The sequence below is a fragment of the Salvelinus sp. IW2-2015 genome, linkage group LG7 (assembly GCF_002910315.2).
Source record: "Salvelinus sp. IW2-2015 linkage group LG7, ASM291031v2, whole genome shotgun sequence".
Classification (NCBI taxonomy): Eukaryota; Metazoa; Chordata; class Actinopteri; order Salmoniformes; family Salmonidae; genus Salvelinus; species Salvelinus sp. IW2-2015.
In genome coordinates, this window is record NC_036847.1 from 18029299 (window position 1) to 18049934 (window position 20636).

General features: G+C 41.6%; 2 protein-coding genes across 3 annotated transcripts in view; one reads left to right on the top strand and one right to left on the bottom strand.

Annotated features, from left to right (window-relative positions):
* On the top strand, positions 1-19635 carry LOC111966534 (zinc finger and BTB domain-containing protein 17). Of its 2 annotated transcripts, XM_023991258.2 has the most exons (15): positions 1-168; positions 1295-1500; positions 8044-8223; positions 8430-8759; positions 8846-8935; positions 9119-9336; positions 10343-10485; positions 10782-11082; positions 11886-11973; positions 13856-13972; positions 14370-14490; positions 14576-14706; positions 15540-15812; positions 16004-16093; positions 16182-19635. In XM_023991258.2, exons 2-15 carry the CDS (start codon positions 1296-1298, stop codon positions 16610-16612), a joined length of 2718 nt encoding a protein of 905 aa, XP_023847026.1. In that variant the 5' UTR covers positions 1-168; position 1295; the 3' UTR covers positions 16613-19635. The 2 variants fall into 2 exon arrangements, with proteins under 2 accessions (XP_023847026.1, XP_023847027.1); XM_023991259.2 differs by lacking the exon at positions 8044-8223.
* Positions 18669-20636, bottom strand: part of LOC111966535 (uncharacterized) — a 17581-nt gene continuing 15613 nt past the window's right edge. The window contains exon 7 of the mRNA XM_023991260.2: positions 18669-19595. Coding sequence (XP_023847028.1) covers positions 19387-19595 — 209 coding nt within the window. The 3' untranslated portion in view covers positions 18669-19386. The remainder of the gene's footprint in view (positions 19596-20636) is intronic.

Below are 20636 nucleotides of genomic sequence, written 5' to 3' on the forward strand. Positions count from 1 at the left end.
GGCCACTATCAATCGATCAGAGAGTGGAAGATGGCGGTGAATCGAGTCTGTGGGGCTAGATCGATCACCGAAAAACTCGATTGAAGGAATTCAACRGATTGTGTTTAAATAGTACAAAACAACACCATAACAAGCGTTTGGAGCGGGGAATTCAGCGATCATCAAGAGGTATTTTGAATGTACTTCTTTTGAAAGATGGTGTATGCTTAAAGCACACAAAGAGGCTCTAAGGACGGGCAGAACGAAAGGCCCCAAAACATGTATGTCTAGGGAGGCTAAATTAATCCCGGATAGCGAATGTGCAAGGATATAGGATTCGTAATCAATCCGCTGCATCGTCAACTCAACAAAAATGCAAGACGTTCCTTGAAAACGACAAACATTATGTATCGTCGATTATTAAACTAGGACTCTGATATTAATAATCGGGAGGCCATATAGGTGGTATAGGCCAACTATTTTGATAAATAGAATTTTGCATTGCTATAAATTCAATATTTCAAATCTTTATCTATAAAACAACCCCATATCTTGTGAGCMCCGATGATTTGGTTGTCAGGCTATGTCAAATTATTAAATTGCATGTCATAAATCAGCCAGGAATACAACTAGCTGTAGGTGATTATACTGTATCATCATATTAGTCACATTTTAAGTGAGAATCCCCTCCAGTCATGGCTTTTTACATTTCCAAACATTTAGATAAGTTTAACAGTGGTAATGTGTTACCTCATCTGATTGACTAAATCCAACACAACCCATATTTACTCAGTGGTGTAAAGCACTTCAGTAAAAATATTTGAAGATACTACTTAAGTCTTTTTGGGTTATCTGTACTTTACTATTCATATTTTTGACAACTTTTACTTCAATACATTCCGAAACAAAAATATGTACTTTTTACTCCATATATTTTCTCTGACAGCCAAAAGTACTTGTTACTTTTTGAATGCTTAGCATCCATGGTCATCCCTACTGCCTCTGATCTAGTGGACTCACTAAACACATGCTTTGTTTGTTAATGATGTCTGAGGGTTGGAGCATGTCCCTGTCTATCCGTATATGCAAAAAAGCAAGAAAATGATGCTGTCTGGTTTGCTTTATATAAGAAATGTGACATTATTAACTTCTGATACTATATTTGATAGTATATTTAAAACCAAATACTTTTACTCAAGTAGTCTTTTACTGGGTGACTTTCMCTTTTACTTGAGTCATTTTCRAATAAAGCATCTTTACTTTTACTCAAGTATGACAATTGGGTACTTTTTCCACCACTGCCCACTCTCACCAGGATGGACTTTCCCTGGCACAGTGGCAAGGTTTTGGAACAGCTCAACCACCAGCGCCAGCTGGGCCTGCTGTGTGACTGTACCTTCGTGGTGGATGGAGTGGACTTCAAGGCCCACAAGGCCGTGCTCGCTGCCTGCAGCGCCTACTTCCACACCCTCTTCCTGGACCAGAAGGATGTGGTGCACCTGGACATCAGCAATGCAGCAGGTACATCCGACTGGGTACAATCAATGTTGTATCAACGTAAACATTTGAGGGTGAAATTTCAGCCACAGGATTATGTCATCATGGTGACTTAATTTCAGCACAGACAAATCTTGGATCAAATTTTTTATTTGTACTTTTAAAACAATGTCATATTATCAACATTAGATTTTTTTATTTAACTAGGCAAGTCAGATAAGAACATATTCTTATTTACAGGACAGYGGTTAACTTCCTTGTTCAGGGGCAGAATGACAGATTTATACCTTGTCAGCTCAGGGATTTGATCTAGCAACCTTTCGGTTACTGGCCCAACGCTCTAACCACTGGGCTACCTGCCACCCCAATATAAGAAAAAAATACCATAGGCTGGTCAGCACCTCCTACTGGAGAATAGATCTATCTACAGCTGTCCTTTGGTCTCCCATCCGATGTTTTAACCAAGCCCAGCATAGCTATTATAATTATTTGTCAATTACTATTACCAATGTGCTGTCGTGAGAATGATTGTTGAGAGATCTCCACTTAAAAACGACGCTTTTGCTATTGAAGTCATTCCAACGGGTAGATTTAACAGAGCAAATTAAATGTGATCATACATTATCAGTCATCAATGATGCTATTTAGGCCTACAGTATATAACATTTGCTAAGTCATCAACAGCAATTGAACCCATAATTCAGCTAAAAATAGACAATAAAATAGGACGGGTTGATTTCAAATGTAATGATATTTAGTGATATTGAATTGTGTTTGKTTGTGAACGCAACCAAATATCAACATTTGAAGGAGATCATTTGAAGGAGACAGTTTCATCTGTACCACTGACTTAGTCTTGCTCAGGGTTGGGGAGTAACGGATTACATGTAATCCATTACATATGTTAAAAAGAAAAATGCTTTTGCAACCACTTTGCAATAAGGAATTGAGACCAAAAGCTTAAGAGAAGTTTCAAGTGTTTAATATCACGGATACAGTCAGCTGAGTGCATACATTTAGAAAACTCACAACACATTTTATACTCTTCCCTTGTAGGCGTCACCTCCCCAGCTATACATGTTCTGACCCCAATGAGTTTCCCTCTGGCTCCCCTGTGGAATGTCCATGGTCCTCTTTGTTTAGCCAGATGTCAGAATCACACCCTGTCCATCTTCTGTTCTGGGCCTGACCCTGCTCGCTGATCCTAGGCAATTTCCTCTTATCTGATTAGGTCAACAACCTTTCTAAATTACTTTGAGGATTATTTTTAAATGCAGAAAGTATGTTTGCGGAAAAAAAATCTTTGTCACTTCTCTGTTTTCTCAATGACGTTTAATACAGCATAGAAAAGAGGCGCAAATGTAAGTTAGTTACACCTGAGCGAGTCTGACCACAAGTCAGAGACCACTATAATGACACACCAAATGGGTTTGATGGATCGCAGGAAAAGAGCAGGAATAGGCTTTTGTAGGCTACAGTCCAAGCTATGTCTTCCAATAGTACGACTGCTGTCAGCATCCAAAGATTATCCAACATGAATAAACACCTGGAGGTAAGGATGACAGCAGATATCACTTATTATTGATATCTACATAGCGCATTGATGTGAATTACACTGCTGCTCTCTCATTTAGCTATTTGCGCCTTACGGATTGTGGTTGTTGTGTGGATGGCTGTTCACAAATCTAAATGTGTATTTAAACTAGGGTTGCACATTTTGGGGAATATTCAGAGGTGGAAACTTTCCGTGGGAATATATGGGAATTAACAGAAATATATGCAAATTAATATTAATTTAAATGTGAATGTTTTTTACATTGGATATATTTACCATATCATATGGAGACAGAAACATAAACCTTTTACCTTATCATAAGTAGACATAATTGCAAATCATTAAATCCTTCCAATATCATAAAAAAAAAWAAWAATAGTTATGAATTTAATTAAATTAGTTGACTCTTCACATGGGATGATTWCACTGAACAACAAAAGAAAGGGAATATTGAATGATCCCCAATGATTCATCGCATCTCCCAAAAACGTTTTCAACATACATCTGTAAAATGATAATCTAAAAACTAAAGCTTTGGTTGTCTTCCTCTCAGGCTTCCATGTCTTCTCCCTGGACCTTCTCAATGTCCACCTCTTGAACATCAGACTCTGAGGCCTCATCTTCACTGTCAATTTCCAACCTTGTTGAGGATGGCTCGTTGTCAGGCTCAAAAAGCCTCAAATTTGCCCGGATGGCCACCAATTTTTCAGCCCTTCTATTGGTCAGCCTGTTGCGTGCTTTGGTGTGTGTTCCCAAACAAGGACCAGTTGCGCTCTGAGGCGGCTGATGTTGGTGGGATTTGGAGGATGATGGAGGCAATAGGGGAAAGAGCCTCAGATCCACAAGTTCCCATCCACCAGGTGGCTGATGAGATATGTTGGCACGACTGCCATAATTGCATCTCCATCCCAAAGCACTTGCTTGAAAGTGTACTTCGCAAGACTGCCAAGAAGCCYTCATCCAGGCCAAGGTGGCGAGACACGGTAGTGATGATACCATAGGCCTTGTTGATCTCTGCACCAGACAGGATGCTCTTGCCAGCATACTTGGGGTCCCAATATGTACGCTGCGGCGTGTATGGGCTTCAGGCAGAAGTCTTCACGCTTTTTGATGTATTTCAGAACTGCAGTTTTCTCAGTGAAATGGGCAGGGCAGTACGGATTTCTTCTCTTACATCTGCAAGCAGAGTCTGAACATTAGACAGGATGGCATTGTCTCTCTCAATCCGTGCAATGGCTACTGCTATAGGTTTCAGGAGTTTCAGGCTGCTTACCACTCTCTCCCAAAATACATCATCCAGGAGGATCCTCTTGATGGGGCTGTCCATATCGGCAGACTGTGATATGGTCATTTCTTGGAGAGACTCCTTCCCCTCCAGGAGACTGTCAAATATGATGCCAACACCACCCCAACGGGTGTTTCTGGGCAGCTTCAATGTGGTGCTCTTATTCTTCTCACTTTGCTTGGTGAGGTAGATTGCTGCTATAACTTGATGACCCTTCACATACCTAACCATTTCCTTGGCTCTCTTGTAGAGTGTATCCATTCTTTTCACTGCCATGATGTCCTTAAGGAGCAGATTCAATGCATGAGCAGCACAGCCAATGGGTGTGATGTGAGGGTAGGACTCCTCCACTTTAGACCAAGCAGACTTCATGTTCGCAGCATTGTCTGTCACCAGTGCAAATACCTTCTGTGGTCCAAGGTCATTGATGACTGCCTTCAGCTCATCTGCAATGTAGAGACCGGTGTGTCTGTTGTCCCTTGTGTCTGTGCTCTTGTAGAATACTGGTTGAGGGGTGGAGATGATGTAGTTAATTATTCCTTGCCCACGAACATTCAACCACCCATCAGAAATGATTGCAATACAGTCTGCTTTCTCTATGATTTGCTTCACCTTCACTTGAACTCTGTTGAACTCTGCATCCAGCAAATTAGTAGATAAAGCATGTCTGGTTGCAGGGGTGTATGCTGGGCAAAGAACATTCAGAAATCTCTTCCAATACACATTGCCTTTGAGCATCAGAGGTGAGCCAGTTGCATATACAGSTCGAGCAAGACATTCATCAGCATTTCTCTGACTACGTTCCTCCATTGAGTCAAAAAAAACTTCTGATTCCAGGAGGRCCATGAGCTGTTGCTATCGATAAGGTGTCTGATTCATCATTTTCMCCTCAAATAGAAGTAGAGGGACTTTTGTCAGAGGTTGCTTATTGTGAGCGCTAAGGGAACTTTATGCACTTGGCCAGATGATTCTGAAACTTTGGTGCATTCTTCACATATGATTTGGCACAGTATTTGCAAATGTACACAGCTTTTCTTTCTACATTAGCTGTAGTGAAATGTATCCACACACCGTGGCATTTTCCTGTAAAGATTAGAAAAAAATGTGTTAAAAAMCCCCAAATACAATTCCATGTACAGATAGATAGTTAAGCAGTTAGATTAAACAACTTCTTTGTAGGATAAATGTTTTCAAATGAAACATGTATGGAAACAGGTGAATTAACACTCCTCAGTTAGCAGTCTCAAGCAAGCTRAAACCCACATGGTAGCAAAAACTAACTTGCAGAAATTGTTAACAAGTTAGAAATGATTTAAACACACTTTGCTGTAGGCTACTATTTACTAGTTAACAAAAAAGAATGTATGTCATATAAAATATTCACCTCACCCAGTATTGTAATCAAAACTTACCAGAATGCATGTAGTCCTTGGCTCAGACAGTGTAGTAGTGTGGGCTCAATAGCATCTCATTAGTGTGCAAGATCTTGAGAATCAGCTGTACATGTGATGGAAGAGTGCACTGCACATGTGATGAAGAATGCACTGTGCATGCAATTCCATTGAATTGGGGATAGTTTATCCAAAATATGCCACAAGAACTGCAATTGCCATATGTGTATCCCACAAAAACGGTTCACTGTTATAAGCTAACTTTTTTGATGAATTTAAGCAAAATTCCCCAAATTCCCATGCTTAACTTCCCATGGAAAATTTCCAGAAAGTTTCTGGAAAGTTTTCCGACCCTTTGCAACCCTAATTTGAACTCAATAATGGTTGAATTCAAGAAGTTTAAGCTGCCTATAAATCATTGTTTTTTAAACCAGTGGACAGCCAGTGAAAAATGTGCTCTTGCAATAGCTGCACAGTGCGGATCCCAGCCTATGGAATAAAAGTGGGGCTTTTAGTACTCAATCTAATTCATGCTGATAAAACATTTGAATCGATAGCCCTAATGGACACATGTTCAAACTCGCACACTTTTTATAGATTAAAGGGGCAATCTGTAGTTGATACATATATTTTTGGACTTATAAATGATATATATATATATATATACATTGATTCTTGAAGAATATAAATTCTAAATGCCTCATGAGCTTAGTTCAACTGGCACACTCCATGATACCCCAAAATATAAGCTTGTTTTTTGGCAATGTTTATTAACATTGTAAATGTAAACAAACACTGTATAGCCTCAACACAGTTACAACAATCATTTTGATATCATGGATGGTCGGTCCTTGCATCCATAGCACTGTCTATTAATCTGAGAGGAGTTACATTTCTCCAGGCCCATCCCTCAGCTTTTTACCAAAACAGAGGTGGGGCAACCGTTTTATTATTGTTTCATCTATGGATTTGCCCTTTAAACAGCTGCATATTATCAAGATATCAAAGTGTCACCAACTAAAAGGTAAACAATAGGCCTATAGCAAATGCAGCATATGGCATTCATTTTTCACATGTAAATGGAACTTTTCAGTAGTGCCATTCCATGAGCGCAGCATTTAATTTTGAACTYSAATCAATGAGCCCAATCAGTCCTCCATGACAACAAAATCATAAACAACAGAGTTGGGCTGGATAATAAATCCTTAGTTTTGGGATTATGCTCAGGTRAAACAATATGGCTAATTTATACTTCCATATTTCCACGTCCTATTCTTGAAGATCAAAGGGTATAACATTTATTGGAATGACTGGAATTCTGATAGACTTTGGTTTTTAATGTAAAGATATACTTTAATGGTATTATTATATGTAGTAGAACGCGTTGGCTTAGAAGAAGCCTACATAACCAACCCATAAAGTAAAAATGTACATCCATATATGGCCAGCTATGTAAACTTTAACATTGATTTATCCTGCAATAGATGTCGTTCAATTGGTAACATTAATTTTTGTCTTCTTCTAATGCCTCTTAAGGGGAAAGTAATCTAAAAGTAACTGAATGTAATCAGATTACATTACTGAGGTTGGGTAATCCAAAAGTTACATTACTGATTACAGTTTTGGACAGGTAACTAGTAACTGTAACGGATTACATTTAGAAAGTAACCTACCCAACCCTGGTCTTGCTTAGTTCCAGTTTATCTACAAAATAATAATTKATATGTTGGATTTCATGTCTCCATCTCAACCAAAAATCAAAGTAAATAAATAGGGCTAAATTAAATCAAACTTGATTTAAAGTTTGATTTGATTTATAGTGTTCAAGATAGCATGCATAGGTCATCGCAGATCTGTGGAGATCTTCACAATTACTGTTATAATCTGTGCAGGATCTTAAACTGCATTGATAATTTGCACCATGTACKTTTAATGTAATCTAACTGCAATCCAGGTCATTTGGTTCTGCTATTAGATGAAGTAAAGTGATATCAAATTCATCTGAACTCTATTTGCTTTACCTTTATATCCAAGACCATGTTGAACATCATGCTTGAGCTCCCGAGTGGCACAGCGGTCTAAGCCACTGCATCTCAGTGCTCGAGGTGTCACTACAGACACCCTGGTTCGAATCCAGGCTGTATCACAACCGGCTGTGATTGGGAGTCCCATAGGGCGGCGCACAATTGGCCCAGCATCGTCCGGGTTTGGCCGGTGTAGGTCGTCATTGTAAATAAGAATTTGTTCTTAACTGACTTGCCTWGTTAAATAAATAAAATAAAATCTGCCACAGTCACAGCAGGGCTCATGGATCCATCCCTGTGTGTATTCTGCAGGTCTGGGCCAAGTCCTTGAGTTCATGTACACGGCCAAGCTGAGTCTGAGTTCTCAGAATTTGGAAGATGTGGTGGCAGTGGCCACGTTCCTTCAGATGCAGGAGATAGTCAATGCCTGCTCTGCTTACCAGTCTCTGTCAGTCTCCACAACATTCCAGTCAATACAAGACTTAAATGACAGTGAGTACAGTACAGATCAGTACACAAACATTGGTTATCAGTACACAGAAATATCCATCAATAATTAGTATGCTTTCTTTAACAAGGCCACTAATGTTATCCGTCATAGCTTTGCACAGCTGAAGCAAGCACACTGATTTTCTTCAGGAAATGTACATTTTGTGGTTTATATTGCTCTCTCCCATAATCTCTTCCAAACCATAAAGACAAGATTGAKGAAGGAGAGCAGAACATAGAGAAGGAGCCATCAGAGACAAGGTCACATGACGAGGAGATGCTAAAAACAGCAGATGACGGAGGGTCAAAGGGCATTCAGGAGGACCCGAACGAGACCACCCCAGACGATGGACAGATCAACAGTAAGACCCCCGACAAACCCACCCCACAGACCCCGGGAAGAGGAAGACCCTCCAAAACCTCCAACTACGCCGCACCAAGAAAAGCCGCAGCAGAGAGAGAGGAGATGGAGGTGGAGAGCCCTACTAAAGATGTGCCTGAGTGTCAAGATGACCACTCAGATGTGGACTACACWCCCAGTCAGTGAATTAGTCTTCATACTTTTCATTGGTGATCTGTATGTTTAATATTGCTGTGTGGATAAAGATGTATTTTGTTCTTACAGAGTTTCCATTCAAGTCTGCAGCCGGTATATCTTACATGAGTACCAGGAGAAGAAGGACAAGGAGAGCTCCTCGTCGCAACCACTCTCAGGGTAAACAAACAGCTTGACTGACCTTCCTTCCTAGGAGCAATCACTAATCTGCCATGCTTTCCCCTATCCAATCATGTTGGATCAGTGACTACTTCGAGGAAGGAAAGATGGACGGCTACATTTTCAAAATATTTGACTGCAGTGGGCCACAGTGTCTGATGGTTATACAATTCCTCTTCATAGATAATGACTCCGATGAGGGGAACAGCGCATCAAAGACGGTAAATGAAGAAAAAAAGGTTGAAGAGGGTGAGATGGAGGAGGATGAAGAAGACGAGGAGGATGAGGGAGAAGATGGCCAGGGGACGGAGAGCGGAGAGGAGAGGAAGCAGCTACAGTCGGGTGCCGTCACCGACCGCACCGAGTCACGGTCCTACGGCTCTGTGATGCACAAGTGTGAGGTGAGGACCGTGTGTGTTTGCTTGTGCTAGTTTGAGTGTGTGGTTACTTTGCACACTGAGATTAGAAATGTAAACGATTGAATGTTTTTGGATGACCCATTCCCTATTAGAGGATGACTTATTGTTTTGAACTGTGTATGTATCTTTTCCTTTCAAATAAACCATCATATAGACACAATTGTCTTCAAAAAGAAAGGACCAAGGCACTCTTCATATAATTAATTAAAATTAATTTTGGAATGGAACCAAGATTTATTTTTAACTGACTTGTTTCGGTTGCATGGCCTTTGTCAGGGGGTACGATGATACAATGTCTCCTTGTGAACCAAGCATTTTACAATCAACCCTGATTAGAGGGAATAGTCAGTCATTGGAAAACACCTAGTAAAAAATAATATACACTGAACAAAAATATAAACGCAACATGAAAGTGTTGGTCTCATGTTTCATGTGCAGAAATAAAAGATCCCAGACATTTTCCATAAGCACAACATCTTTATTTCTCTCAAATTTTGTGCTCAAATTTGTTTACATCCATGTTAGTGAGCATTTCTCCTTTGCCAAGATAATCCATCCACTTGACAGGTGTGACATATCAAGAAGCTGATTAAACAGCATGATCATTACACAAGTGCACCTTGTGCTGTGGACAATAAACAGCCACTCTAAAATGTGTAGTTTTGTCACACAACACAATGCCACAAATGTTTTGAGGGAGCATGGAATTGGCATGTTGACTGCAGGAATGTCCACCAGAGCTGTTACCAGAAAATGGAATGTTAATTTCTCTTAAATAAGCATAGATTAGGGCTTAATTAATGTATTTCAATTGACATATTTCCTTATATGAACTGTAACTCAGTAAAATCTTTGAAATTGTTGCATGTTGCATTTATATTTTTGTTCAGTATACATTCAAAATTGTCTACTAGAGAATATTGCATTCACATTCATGTAATTTGGGGTTGAGCATATCTAACTCACTAAATTGCCATGTATTTTCTAGGACTGTGGAAAGAAGTTCACCCACACGGGTAACTTCAAAAGACACATCCGCATTCACACAGGAGAGAAACCTTTCAGCTGCCGTGACTGCCACAAGGCCTTCTCAGATCCGGCTGCCTGCAAGGCTCACGAGAAAACACACAGGTTAGTATCAACCTCATCACCGGTCTTTCTGTGTCTCTTTGGCCCAATGCCAAACAAATCCCTTAGTGTTCAATAACAACCCTTTGTATGACAGAGACGATACGCATTTGTGCAACACGTCCTCTTGTAAAATAGTTACTAATTGATAATAACGATGATCAAATTGATAGTGAATTAAGAATCAAGACAGTCATAGTAATCACAGTTTCATAGCATCAACATCCCCTCGAACCTCAGCACCAAAGTAAGTAGCTATATCTTACTTAAATATCTTATGTTTCTCTCTCTCTGTGTAGCCCCCTGAAACCCTACTGCTGCTCCTCGTGTGGGAAGAGCTACCGGCAGATCAGCCTGCTCAACCTGCACCGGAAAAGGCACACAGGCAAGGCCCGATACAGCTGCAAGGACTGTGGCAAGCTCTTCACCACGTCTGGCAACCTGAAGCGCCACATTCTGGTGCACAGCGGCGAGAAGCCGTATCACTGCAACTATTGCGACCGGGCCTTCTCCGACCCCACCGCTAAGATGCGCCACCTGGAGACCCACGACGCAGACAAGGGCCACAGCTGTCCACACTGCGATAAGCGGTTCAACCAGGTTAGGACCACTTCTTGACCACTACATTGACCAGTATTGGGGATAGTAGGGAGAATTTGACCTGCATGTAAATAGTTTGGAGATAGTGTGGCATTATGTTTGAGCAGTGGTGGAAAAAGTACTCAATTGTCATACTTGAGTAAAAATAGATGAATATTTTAGATGAATAGATGAATATAAAATGACTCAAGTAAAAGTGAAAGTCACCCAGTAAAATACTGAGTCTTTTTTTTATTTTTTAAGTCAAAGTATCCAGTTTTAAATGTACTTAAGTACAGTGATGGGGAAAAGTACTCAATTGACATACTTGAGTAAAAGTAAATGCTATACATTAAATTCCTTATATTAAGCAAACTAGACAGCGAAAATGTTATTATTTTTTAAATTTACAGACAGGGGTACACTCAGACATCATTTATAAACTTAGTATTTGTGTTTAGTGAGTCCACCAGATCAGAGACAGTAGGGATGACAATGTGTTATATTGATAGGTCCGTGAATTGGACAATATTGCTGTCAAAATGTAACAAGTACTTTTGGGTGTCAGGGGAAATGCATGGGAGTAAAAAATGCATATTGTCTTTAGGAATGTAGTAGAGTAAAAGTCAACATTTTCAAAAATATAAATACCCCCAAAAAGTACTTAAGTAGTACTTTAAAGTATTTAAACTTAGTTACTTTACACCGCTGTGTTTGATTTAAGTAGCCCTATTTTGTATAATCCTGTATATAGTCGCTCTCTATCCTTGCATTGAAATGTTGAACTAACTGTATCTAACCTGGCTATTCCTCTGTCTGGACAGACTGGGAATCTAAAGGCTCACCTGAAGATCCACATCACAGACGGCCCTCTGAAGTGCAAAGAGTGTGGCAAACAGTTCACCACTTCCGGTAAAACCAGACCAGACATGGACTTCCGAGCCTGCATTCATAAAGCATCTCAGAGAGTAGGAGTGCTGATCTAGGATCAGGTACTCACTGTCCATGTAATCTTATTCATTATGATCTAAAAGGCAACACTGGTCCTAATAAGATTACATGGACAGGGAGGGGACCTGAACCTAGATCAGTACTCTTACACGCTTTATGAACACAGGCCCTGGTCTCTCGCTGTGTTGATACATAACTAAATCAAATCAAATTTATTTATATAGCCCTTCTTACATCAGCTGATATCTCAAAGTGCTGTACAGAAACCCAGCCTAAAACCCCAAACAGCAAGCAATGCAGGTGTAGAAGCACAGTGGCTAGGAAAAACTCCCTAGAAAGGCCAAAACCTAGGAAGAAACCTAGAGAGGAACCAGGCTATGAGGGGTGGCCAGTCCTCTTCTGGCTGTGCCGGGTGGAGATTATAACAGAACATGGCCAAGATGTTCAAATATTCATAAATGACCAGCATGGTCAAATAATAATAATCACAGTAGTTGTCGAGGGTGCAGCAAGTCAGCACCTCAGGAGTAAATGTCAGTTGGCTTTTCATAGCCGATCATTAAGAGTATCTCTACCGCTCCTGCGGTCTCTAGAGAGTTGAAAACAGCAGGTCTGGGACAGGTAGCACGTCCGGTGAACAGGTCAGGGTTCCATAGCCGCAGGCAGAACAGTTGAAACTGGAGCAGCAGCACGGCCAGGTGGACTGGGGACAGCAAGGAGTCATCATGCCAGGTAGTCCTGAGGCATGGTCCTAGGGCTCAGGTCCTCCGAGAGAGAAAGAAAGAGAGAATTAGAGAGAGCATACTTAAATTCACACAGGACACCGGATAAGACAGGAAAAGTACTCCAGATATAACAAACTGACCCTAGCCCCCCGACACATAAACTACTGCAGCTGTCTCTTATACACATCTAGATGTGTATAAGAGACAGGACAGGAGGGGTCAGGAGACACTGTGGCCCCATCTGATGATACCCCCGGACAGGGCCAAACAGGAAGGATATAACCCCACCCACTTTGCCAAAGCACAGCCCCCACACCACTAGAGGGATATCTTCAACCACCAACTTACCATCCTGAGACAAGGCCGAGTATAGCCCACAAAGATCTCCGCCACGGCACAACCCAAGGGGGGGCGCCAACCCAGACAGGAAGATCACGTCAGTGACTCAACCCACTCAAGTGACGCACCCCTCCTAGGGACGGCATGAAAGAGCACCAGTAAGCCAGTGACTCAGCCCCTGTAATAGGGTTAGAGGCAGAGAATCCCAGTGGAGAGAGGGGAACCGGCCAGGCAGAGACARCAAGGGCGGTTCGTTGCTCCAGAGCCTGTCCGTTCACCTTCACACTCCTGGGCCAGACTACACTCAATCATATGACCCACTGAAGAGATGAGTCTTCAGTAAAGACTTAAAAGTTGAGACCGAGTCTGTGTCTCTCACATGGGTAGGCCGACGATTCCATAAAAATTGAGATCTATAGGAGAAAGCCCTGCCTCCAGCTGTTTGCTTAGAAATTCTAGGGACAATTAGGAAGCCTGCGTCTTGTGACCGTAGCGTACGTGTAGGTATGTACGGCAGGACCAAATCGGAAACATAGGTAGGAGCAAGCCCATGTAATGCTTTGTAGGTTAGTAATAAAACCTTGAAATCAGCCCTTGCCTTAACAGGAAGCCAGTGTAGGGAGGCTAGCACTGGAGTAATATGATCACATTTTGGGGTTCTAGTCAGGATTCTAGCAGCCGTATTTAGCACTAACTGAAGTTTATTTAACTAACTTGCCTAGTCAGTTACTAGTCTCTGGTCTTCGCATTAATATATAACTGTAGTCTTTGATTCCCAGGGAACTTGAAGAGACACCTGCGCGTGCACAGTGGGGAGAAGCCCTATATCTGTATGCACTGCCAGAGAGCTTTCGCTGACCCAGGGGCACTGCAGAGACACGAGCGCATACACACAGGTAACAGTCCTGGATTTAAAGGAATATGTTCACATTGACCTCTTTCTTTGTATTTTTTTATTAATCCTTTATTTAACTAGGCAAGTCAGTTAAGAACAAATTCTTATTTACAATGATGGCCAACCCCTAATCCGGACAACACTGGGCCAATTGTGCGGCGCTCTATGGGACTCCCAATCACGGCCGGTTGTGATACAGGGTCTGTAGTGACGCCTCTAGCACTGAGATGCAGTGCCTTATTCTGCTGCGCCACTCGGGAGCCCAAACACGTGTAGCCAAACATGTGTAGCCTAAACATGTGCAAAAAGAACAGGGAATGTCTGTGCATTGCATGATAGGTTGGAGACGGTCATGTAATTGTAGTGTCTGTGTGCATGCTTGTGTGTGGGTCCTGTAGGGGAGAAGCCGTGTCTGTGCCTGATCTGTGGGAAGGGGTTCACCCAGGCCAGTTCACTCATTGCTCATGTCCGCCAGCACACCGGAGAGAAGCCCTATGTCTGCGACCGCTGTGGCAAAAGGTAAACACACACACACACACACACTATAATCCTATTGATGTAACATAGAGCCTTTTTTGTCTTGATGCCCTATCTCCAACTCCAGGTTTGTCCAGTCCAGTCAGCTGGCCAATCACATCCGTCACCATGATAACATCCGGCCACACAAGTGTCACAACTGCAAAAAGGCGTTTGTCAACGTCGGGGACCTCTCCAAGCATATCATCATTCACACAGGTAGGAAGACATGGAATGTACAACTATCTGTGAGTGAGAAAGTAAGGTTCGCTGGGAGTAGTGGATATTAATGGATAGTCAAAGAAGTCTATAATATGTCACCATCTTGTGGAATATAGGTATCTTGTGTATATTTATCTAGTTAAGAAAACAAAGCTGTTGGGTATCTGGGCACATTCTTTCCTCTTCAGCTTTAGTGTGCCTCCAACCTCCTTCCCCTGAGGTATAATATTAACTGCATTAGTCTACATTCCCCCTTCAAGTAATTATCCCCCACGGGTGGTGTCTGAGATATCACCTGTGACTAACGTGGTCAAATAACACAAGTGTGTAACCTGGGCACTAATTTGATACAGTTGACAATTACCCACACTCTAACCGCGGCAGGTAACCTAGCGGTTAGAGCGGTGGGCCTGTAACCAAAAGGTTGCTAGTTCGAATCCCTGAGTCGACAAGGTGAAAAATCTGCTGATCTATCACTTAACCCTAATTGCTCCAGGGTTGCTGTCAATAATGGCTGATCCCTGGCCATGACCCGGTCTCAGAGGGAGCGGGATATGCAAATAACACAAACATAAGCACCCCCTATTAAAAAATAAATAAAATAAAGAGCATTAATCACATTTATTGTCCCCCATGATGAAATCAGGGGGGAGGGGGACAGACGGACTATGGATCTGTACATACGTAAGTCACGCGATATCAGACACCACTGGCTGGATTTTGACTAAACTTATAAAATTATAGTGATTGGCCTAAGGGGGATGCTGCGTCATTCTTGGGGGATGACATGTTTACTGTTGCCTTGTTCTCTTTTTTTTACCATCCCCTAGGAGAGAAGCCCTTCCTGTGTGACAAGTGCGGTCGCGGGTTCAATCGTGTCGACAATCTACGCTCCCACGTAAAGACCGTCCACCAGGGTATGGCTGGGATGAAGCGCCTGGTGGTTGCCGGCGGTGACAGTGACGACGGGGGTGAYGGGTTCCATGGCGGGTCGGCCTCGGAGATGGACGAAAATGAGATCAACATAGTCACCGTCACCGCTGAGGACATCGTCACCCTGGCGACGGAGGCCCTCGCTGGCAGCACTGTGTCCCAGCTGACAGGTCAGATGGAGCGCATGCTGGGTAATGTAGTTCAGACGGGTGGGAGAAGGGGACTATGCAATGGATGTGACTGTAAAAGGAATGGGATGAAAGGAAGGTGGCTGTGTAAGAAGGAAATGGACTCAGAACAAAGGGAATAATAAAGAAAATTCTCCTGCCATGTGTTTATATGGGATTCTGTCTGTTTCCAGTGGTGCCTGTGGCTGCATCAGTGTCAGCAGATGAGACGGAGGCTCTGAAAGCTGAGATCGCGAAGGCTGTGGAGAAGGTGCAGGAAGCAGGTGAGACTGGCCACACACAGCTTTGAATAGCTTTTACTATTCATAACTTCCTCATACATCCTCACTGTCCATCTCCTCTCCCTCCCAGACCCCAACACTCAGATCCTGTATGCATGCGACTCTTGCGGTGACAAGTTCCTGGACGCCAGCTCACTGGCCCAACATGTGCGAATCCACACGGCCCAGGCCCTGGTCATGTTCCAAGCTGACTCTGAATTCTACCATCAGTACACCGCAGCTGCCACCACCGTGGGGGAAGATGTTACCACAACCTGGCAACCCACTTCCGAGCAGGTCATCCAGGGAGGGGAGCTCGTCTTCCACACCCGAGAGGCTGAGGCGGAAGGGGATGAGGTGACTCAGGAGGTGGTGGCCCAAGCTGACCCCCAGCCAGAGGGGGAAGATGAGGCTGTGACAGAAGAAGGACAAGGAGAAGAGATGGAGTGTGGAATATGCAGTGATGTGGCACTCAAGAATAAGAATAAAATGCAAAGCAGTCAAGATCTTACTGGGGTCTGACAATACCTCATACGAAGCTGCCTGTCCGTCTCTGGGTCTCTCTGAGTCTCTGCATCAGTGACATGAACATCTGTGTCCAAAGTTTGGGAAGAAACCGTTTGGCTTGTTTTTTGGAAGTTAAATTATATATATATATAAATTTGAAAAAGCAAAACGCATTGCTATAGGCCTATCTGTGTGTTTTACCGTTACCTTGAAAATAAATGTGTTTAGAGTTAAATAAGTTCGTTATTTGGTGTGTTTTTTTATTTTTATGAGGCATGTGGCCCACGATGCACACTGAAATTCTCAATGTGGCAGCCCGGGGGAAATTATTGCCCACCCCCCCTGCTGTACAACATTCCAACTGGGGACCATTGAATGCACGGGTCGGCAACATGCAACAGCAATAGTTTTTGGCCCCCCCATATTTATTTTTTATGCAAAATGTCCCAAAAGTAATGTCCCAAGAAGGAAGTTACCCCATCTAAATCATGCAAAAGGTATTTTAACTTCAATAAGGCTATTGTTTAGGGGCACAAGGGGGAAGATGGATTCCAATCTAGATAACTGGCAAAGTGTATTTTGGGTCATATAAAATAAGTATATAGCTTTTCATGAACAATATGTTTTTAAGTTAATGTATTTATCCAGCTCAACTTCAAGAAAGAACCTGAAAAAATGTACTTCAAATGCCAGCAAGACACTGAGAAAGCACTGGACACAACCAGACCAAGTCAGTTCAGTGCTCTGAGCTTTGTCAATCAGCGGCCACTAAACTAAATCAAAACGAGCAGTCACCCACCTAATCCAGACAGCCATTTTTATTTTATTTAACTAGGCAAGTCAGTTAAGAACAAATTCTTATTTACAATGACAGACATGAAGGTAATGGGTGTGAGTTAACACCATCCCTTCAGACTCTATGAACAGACAGACCGAAGATGAAACTGAGACACGCCAGTTATAATTCTTTAGGATTTGGGGCGGGGCCGTGATCTGGTCTGCTTATTGTCCTTGCCCCACGGAAAAGTTGCGCTTTAAACAAAATTTCTTGTCAAGGGAGCCTCCTCTGCGGGGTGGGATATCTTTGTTATCCATAATCTTTGAGATTATGGATAACAATATACTCCATATACTCCAACAATATACATCCAATATACTCCATCCAGAGTTACAGCCTCTCTCCTCAGTCTATGCAGTTCCTCTATGGAGACTCAGTATTCATTCCTTAGTATTTGATTTTCTGTTTGTTTCTTTAAATAGAAGTAAGCAGACGAAGATGTAAGCCTAATTGGTAAATCTAGGAAGTCTAGATATTGTTACGTATTCAGTACATAATATAGGTCATGCAAACAAATACTGCATTCAAGTCATCCGTGCACAATTCAAAGTTGCTTAGGGATTTGACCCTTTTTTCACAAATTTTGCATAAAATGACATACCCAAATCTAACTGCCTGTAGCTCAGGACCTAAAGCAAAGATATGCATATTCTCAATACCATTTGAAAGGAAACAATTTGAAGTTTGTGGAAATGCAAAATGAATGTAGGAGAATATAACACATTAGATCTGGTAAAATATAATACAAAGAAAAAAACATGTTTGAAATGCAAGAGAAAGGCCAATATGACTTAGGAATATAGGCGCAATTTAGATGTTTGCCACTAGATGGCAACAGTATATGTGCAAAGTTTTAGACTGATCCAATGAACCATTGCATTCTGTTCAAAATGTTGTATCAAGACTTCCCAAATGTGCCTAATTGGTTTATTAATACATTTTCAAGTTCATAATTGTGCACTCTCCTCAAACAATAGCATGGTATTCTTTCACTGTAATAGGTACTGTAAATTGGACAGTGCAGTTAAATTACCAATAATTTAAGCTTTCTGCCCATATTAGATATGTCTATGTCCTGTGAATTTTTGTTACTTACAACCTCATGCTAATCACATTAGCCTACAGAATGCCTACAGTGTTCCTACAGAATGCCTTCTTGTTATGCTATTAATGTACTTGRAGATAAAACTCTGAGAAACCTTAAAAATAACTGCAGTAGTGAATAACACATGGTAAGGTTAAAAGAAAGCCATGTTTATTTGTACAACGGTTCTTGGCCTACATTTCACATTTCACAAGTGCATAAAATGTTTTATGTCACAGAGTGGCCAGGCTATGGGTGTAGTCTATACTCTCGTATAATCTTTACTGCAAAATTCAGACAAATACATCAGTCTATACCATTTAGGAAGAAAAAGTAGTGACCAAGATGTTCGATTTTTTTAATGAATTAGACATTATTAGTAGTATCTTTGGTAGAGCACGCATGGCTTGCCTCACTCCGTCTGACAGTCAAACAGTGAGGTTTTAAACTGTTCATGAAAGTAACAAAGTAATATAATGTTACTTTCTATGCAAAGTAATATTGTAACATAACATTACTTTTGTTACATGTTCTTATAACTAATCACAACACTGCCTAGGACTAAATACCCTTTCAAAAAACCAACAAAAATCTGATAAATAAACAAACTGCAAATGAACTTTTACATTATTGGGGTAATTGTGTGAATATTAAACATTGTACATAATATCGTCTTGATTACAACTAGGGAATCTGGAGGCACTGCATTTCAGACAGGCAGAGGCACAGACTGACAGACAGGCAGGCAGAGGGACAGACAGGCAGGCAGGCAAAGGGACAGAGACAGGCAGGCAGACAGATATGCAGGTAGAGGAACAGACAGAGGCAGAAAGACAAGCAGACAGAGGGCCAGACAGACTACAACATTTATTGGTAGTCCGGCTCACATGTGCTGTAATTCTGTTCTTGACATAATACTTCACTGCCCGCCAGTCCTGCTCTCTGAGGGCTTGTGGCACTGCCTTGATGCATGCAAGAGTCTGCATTCCCTGGAGTAGCTCCAGAGTCCATGAATTGAATATATGTTTCTTCCACTGTCCCTTTCTCCTCCTCACTCCACTTCCTCTTCTTAGAACCTTGGGACAAGTAAACAACAATAAAAAAATATTTGAGGTATTTTTGCTGCGTCACCATACATCATGCTGTGTTTGAATTCTATGCATGTGCTTTTGCTGCTTAACTGAAGTCGTGTGTTATGTTGCATGCTGTTTACAAACTGGATACCTTTTTTTWAATTTWATTTWATTTTTTTACATTTCAGTCATTTAGCAGACACTCTTATCCAGAGCGACTTACAGGAAGGAGTATTTAGGGTTAAGTGCTCAAGGGCACATCTACAGATTTTTTCACCTTGGAGATTCGAACCAGCAACCTTTTGATTACTCGCTTAACGCTCTAACCACTAGGCTACCTACCTCCCTTTATTGTTCTACGTCTCCTACCTCCACCCCAGTCTCCACCTGCTTTGGGTCTGCTCTATCCCTATGGGGAATGTAGATTATTCCATTCTCTACCTATTTTTTCATTGAATTGTGAACTTTGTTATGGTGCTTTTGTTGTAGGGAGTATCCCAAAAGGATCAGAGTCCATACTAAATATATTGCCATTTATATTTGATTCAATAAATTGTTAAAATTGCCAAATCTTCTCAGTTTCTTACAGAATTAAGTTTCAGAGCCTCTAGAGAGTTTTAGAGATCTCAGAATAGGAGAGACTATAGAGGCAGCCATGTCCTCCCGTATCCTATGACATGCCCACCCACCAGGGAGCCAGGGCCAGCCAATCAAAATGTGTTTTTCCCATCAAAAAGGGATTTATTACAGACAGAAATACTCCTCAGCAMCCCCACCAGCACAAGATGCACCTGTGTAATGATCATGCTGTTTATCATCTTCTTGATATGCCACACAAGTCAGGTGGATAGATTATCTTGACAAAGGATAAACTGCTCCCTAAMAGGGATGTAAACAAATTTGTGCATACAATTTGAGAGAAATAAGCTTTTTATGCATATGGAAAATGTCTGGGATCTTTTATTTCAGCTCATCCAACATGGGACCAGCACTTTACATGTTGCGTTTATATTTTTGTTCAGTGTAGAAACAATAATGTTTACT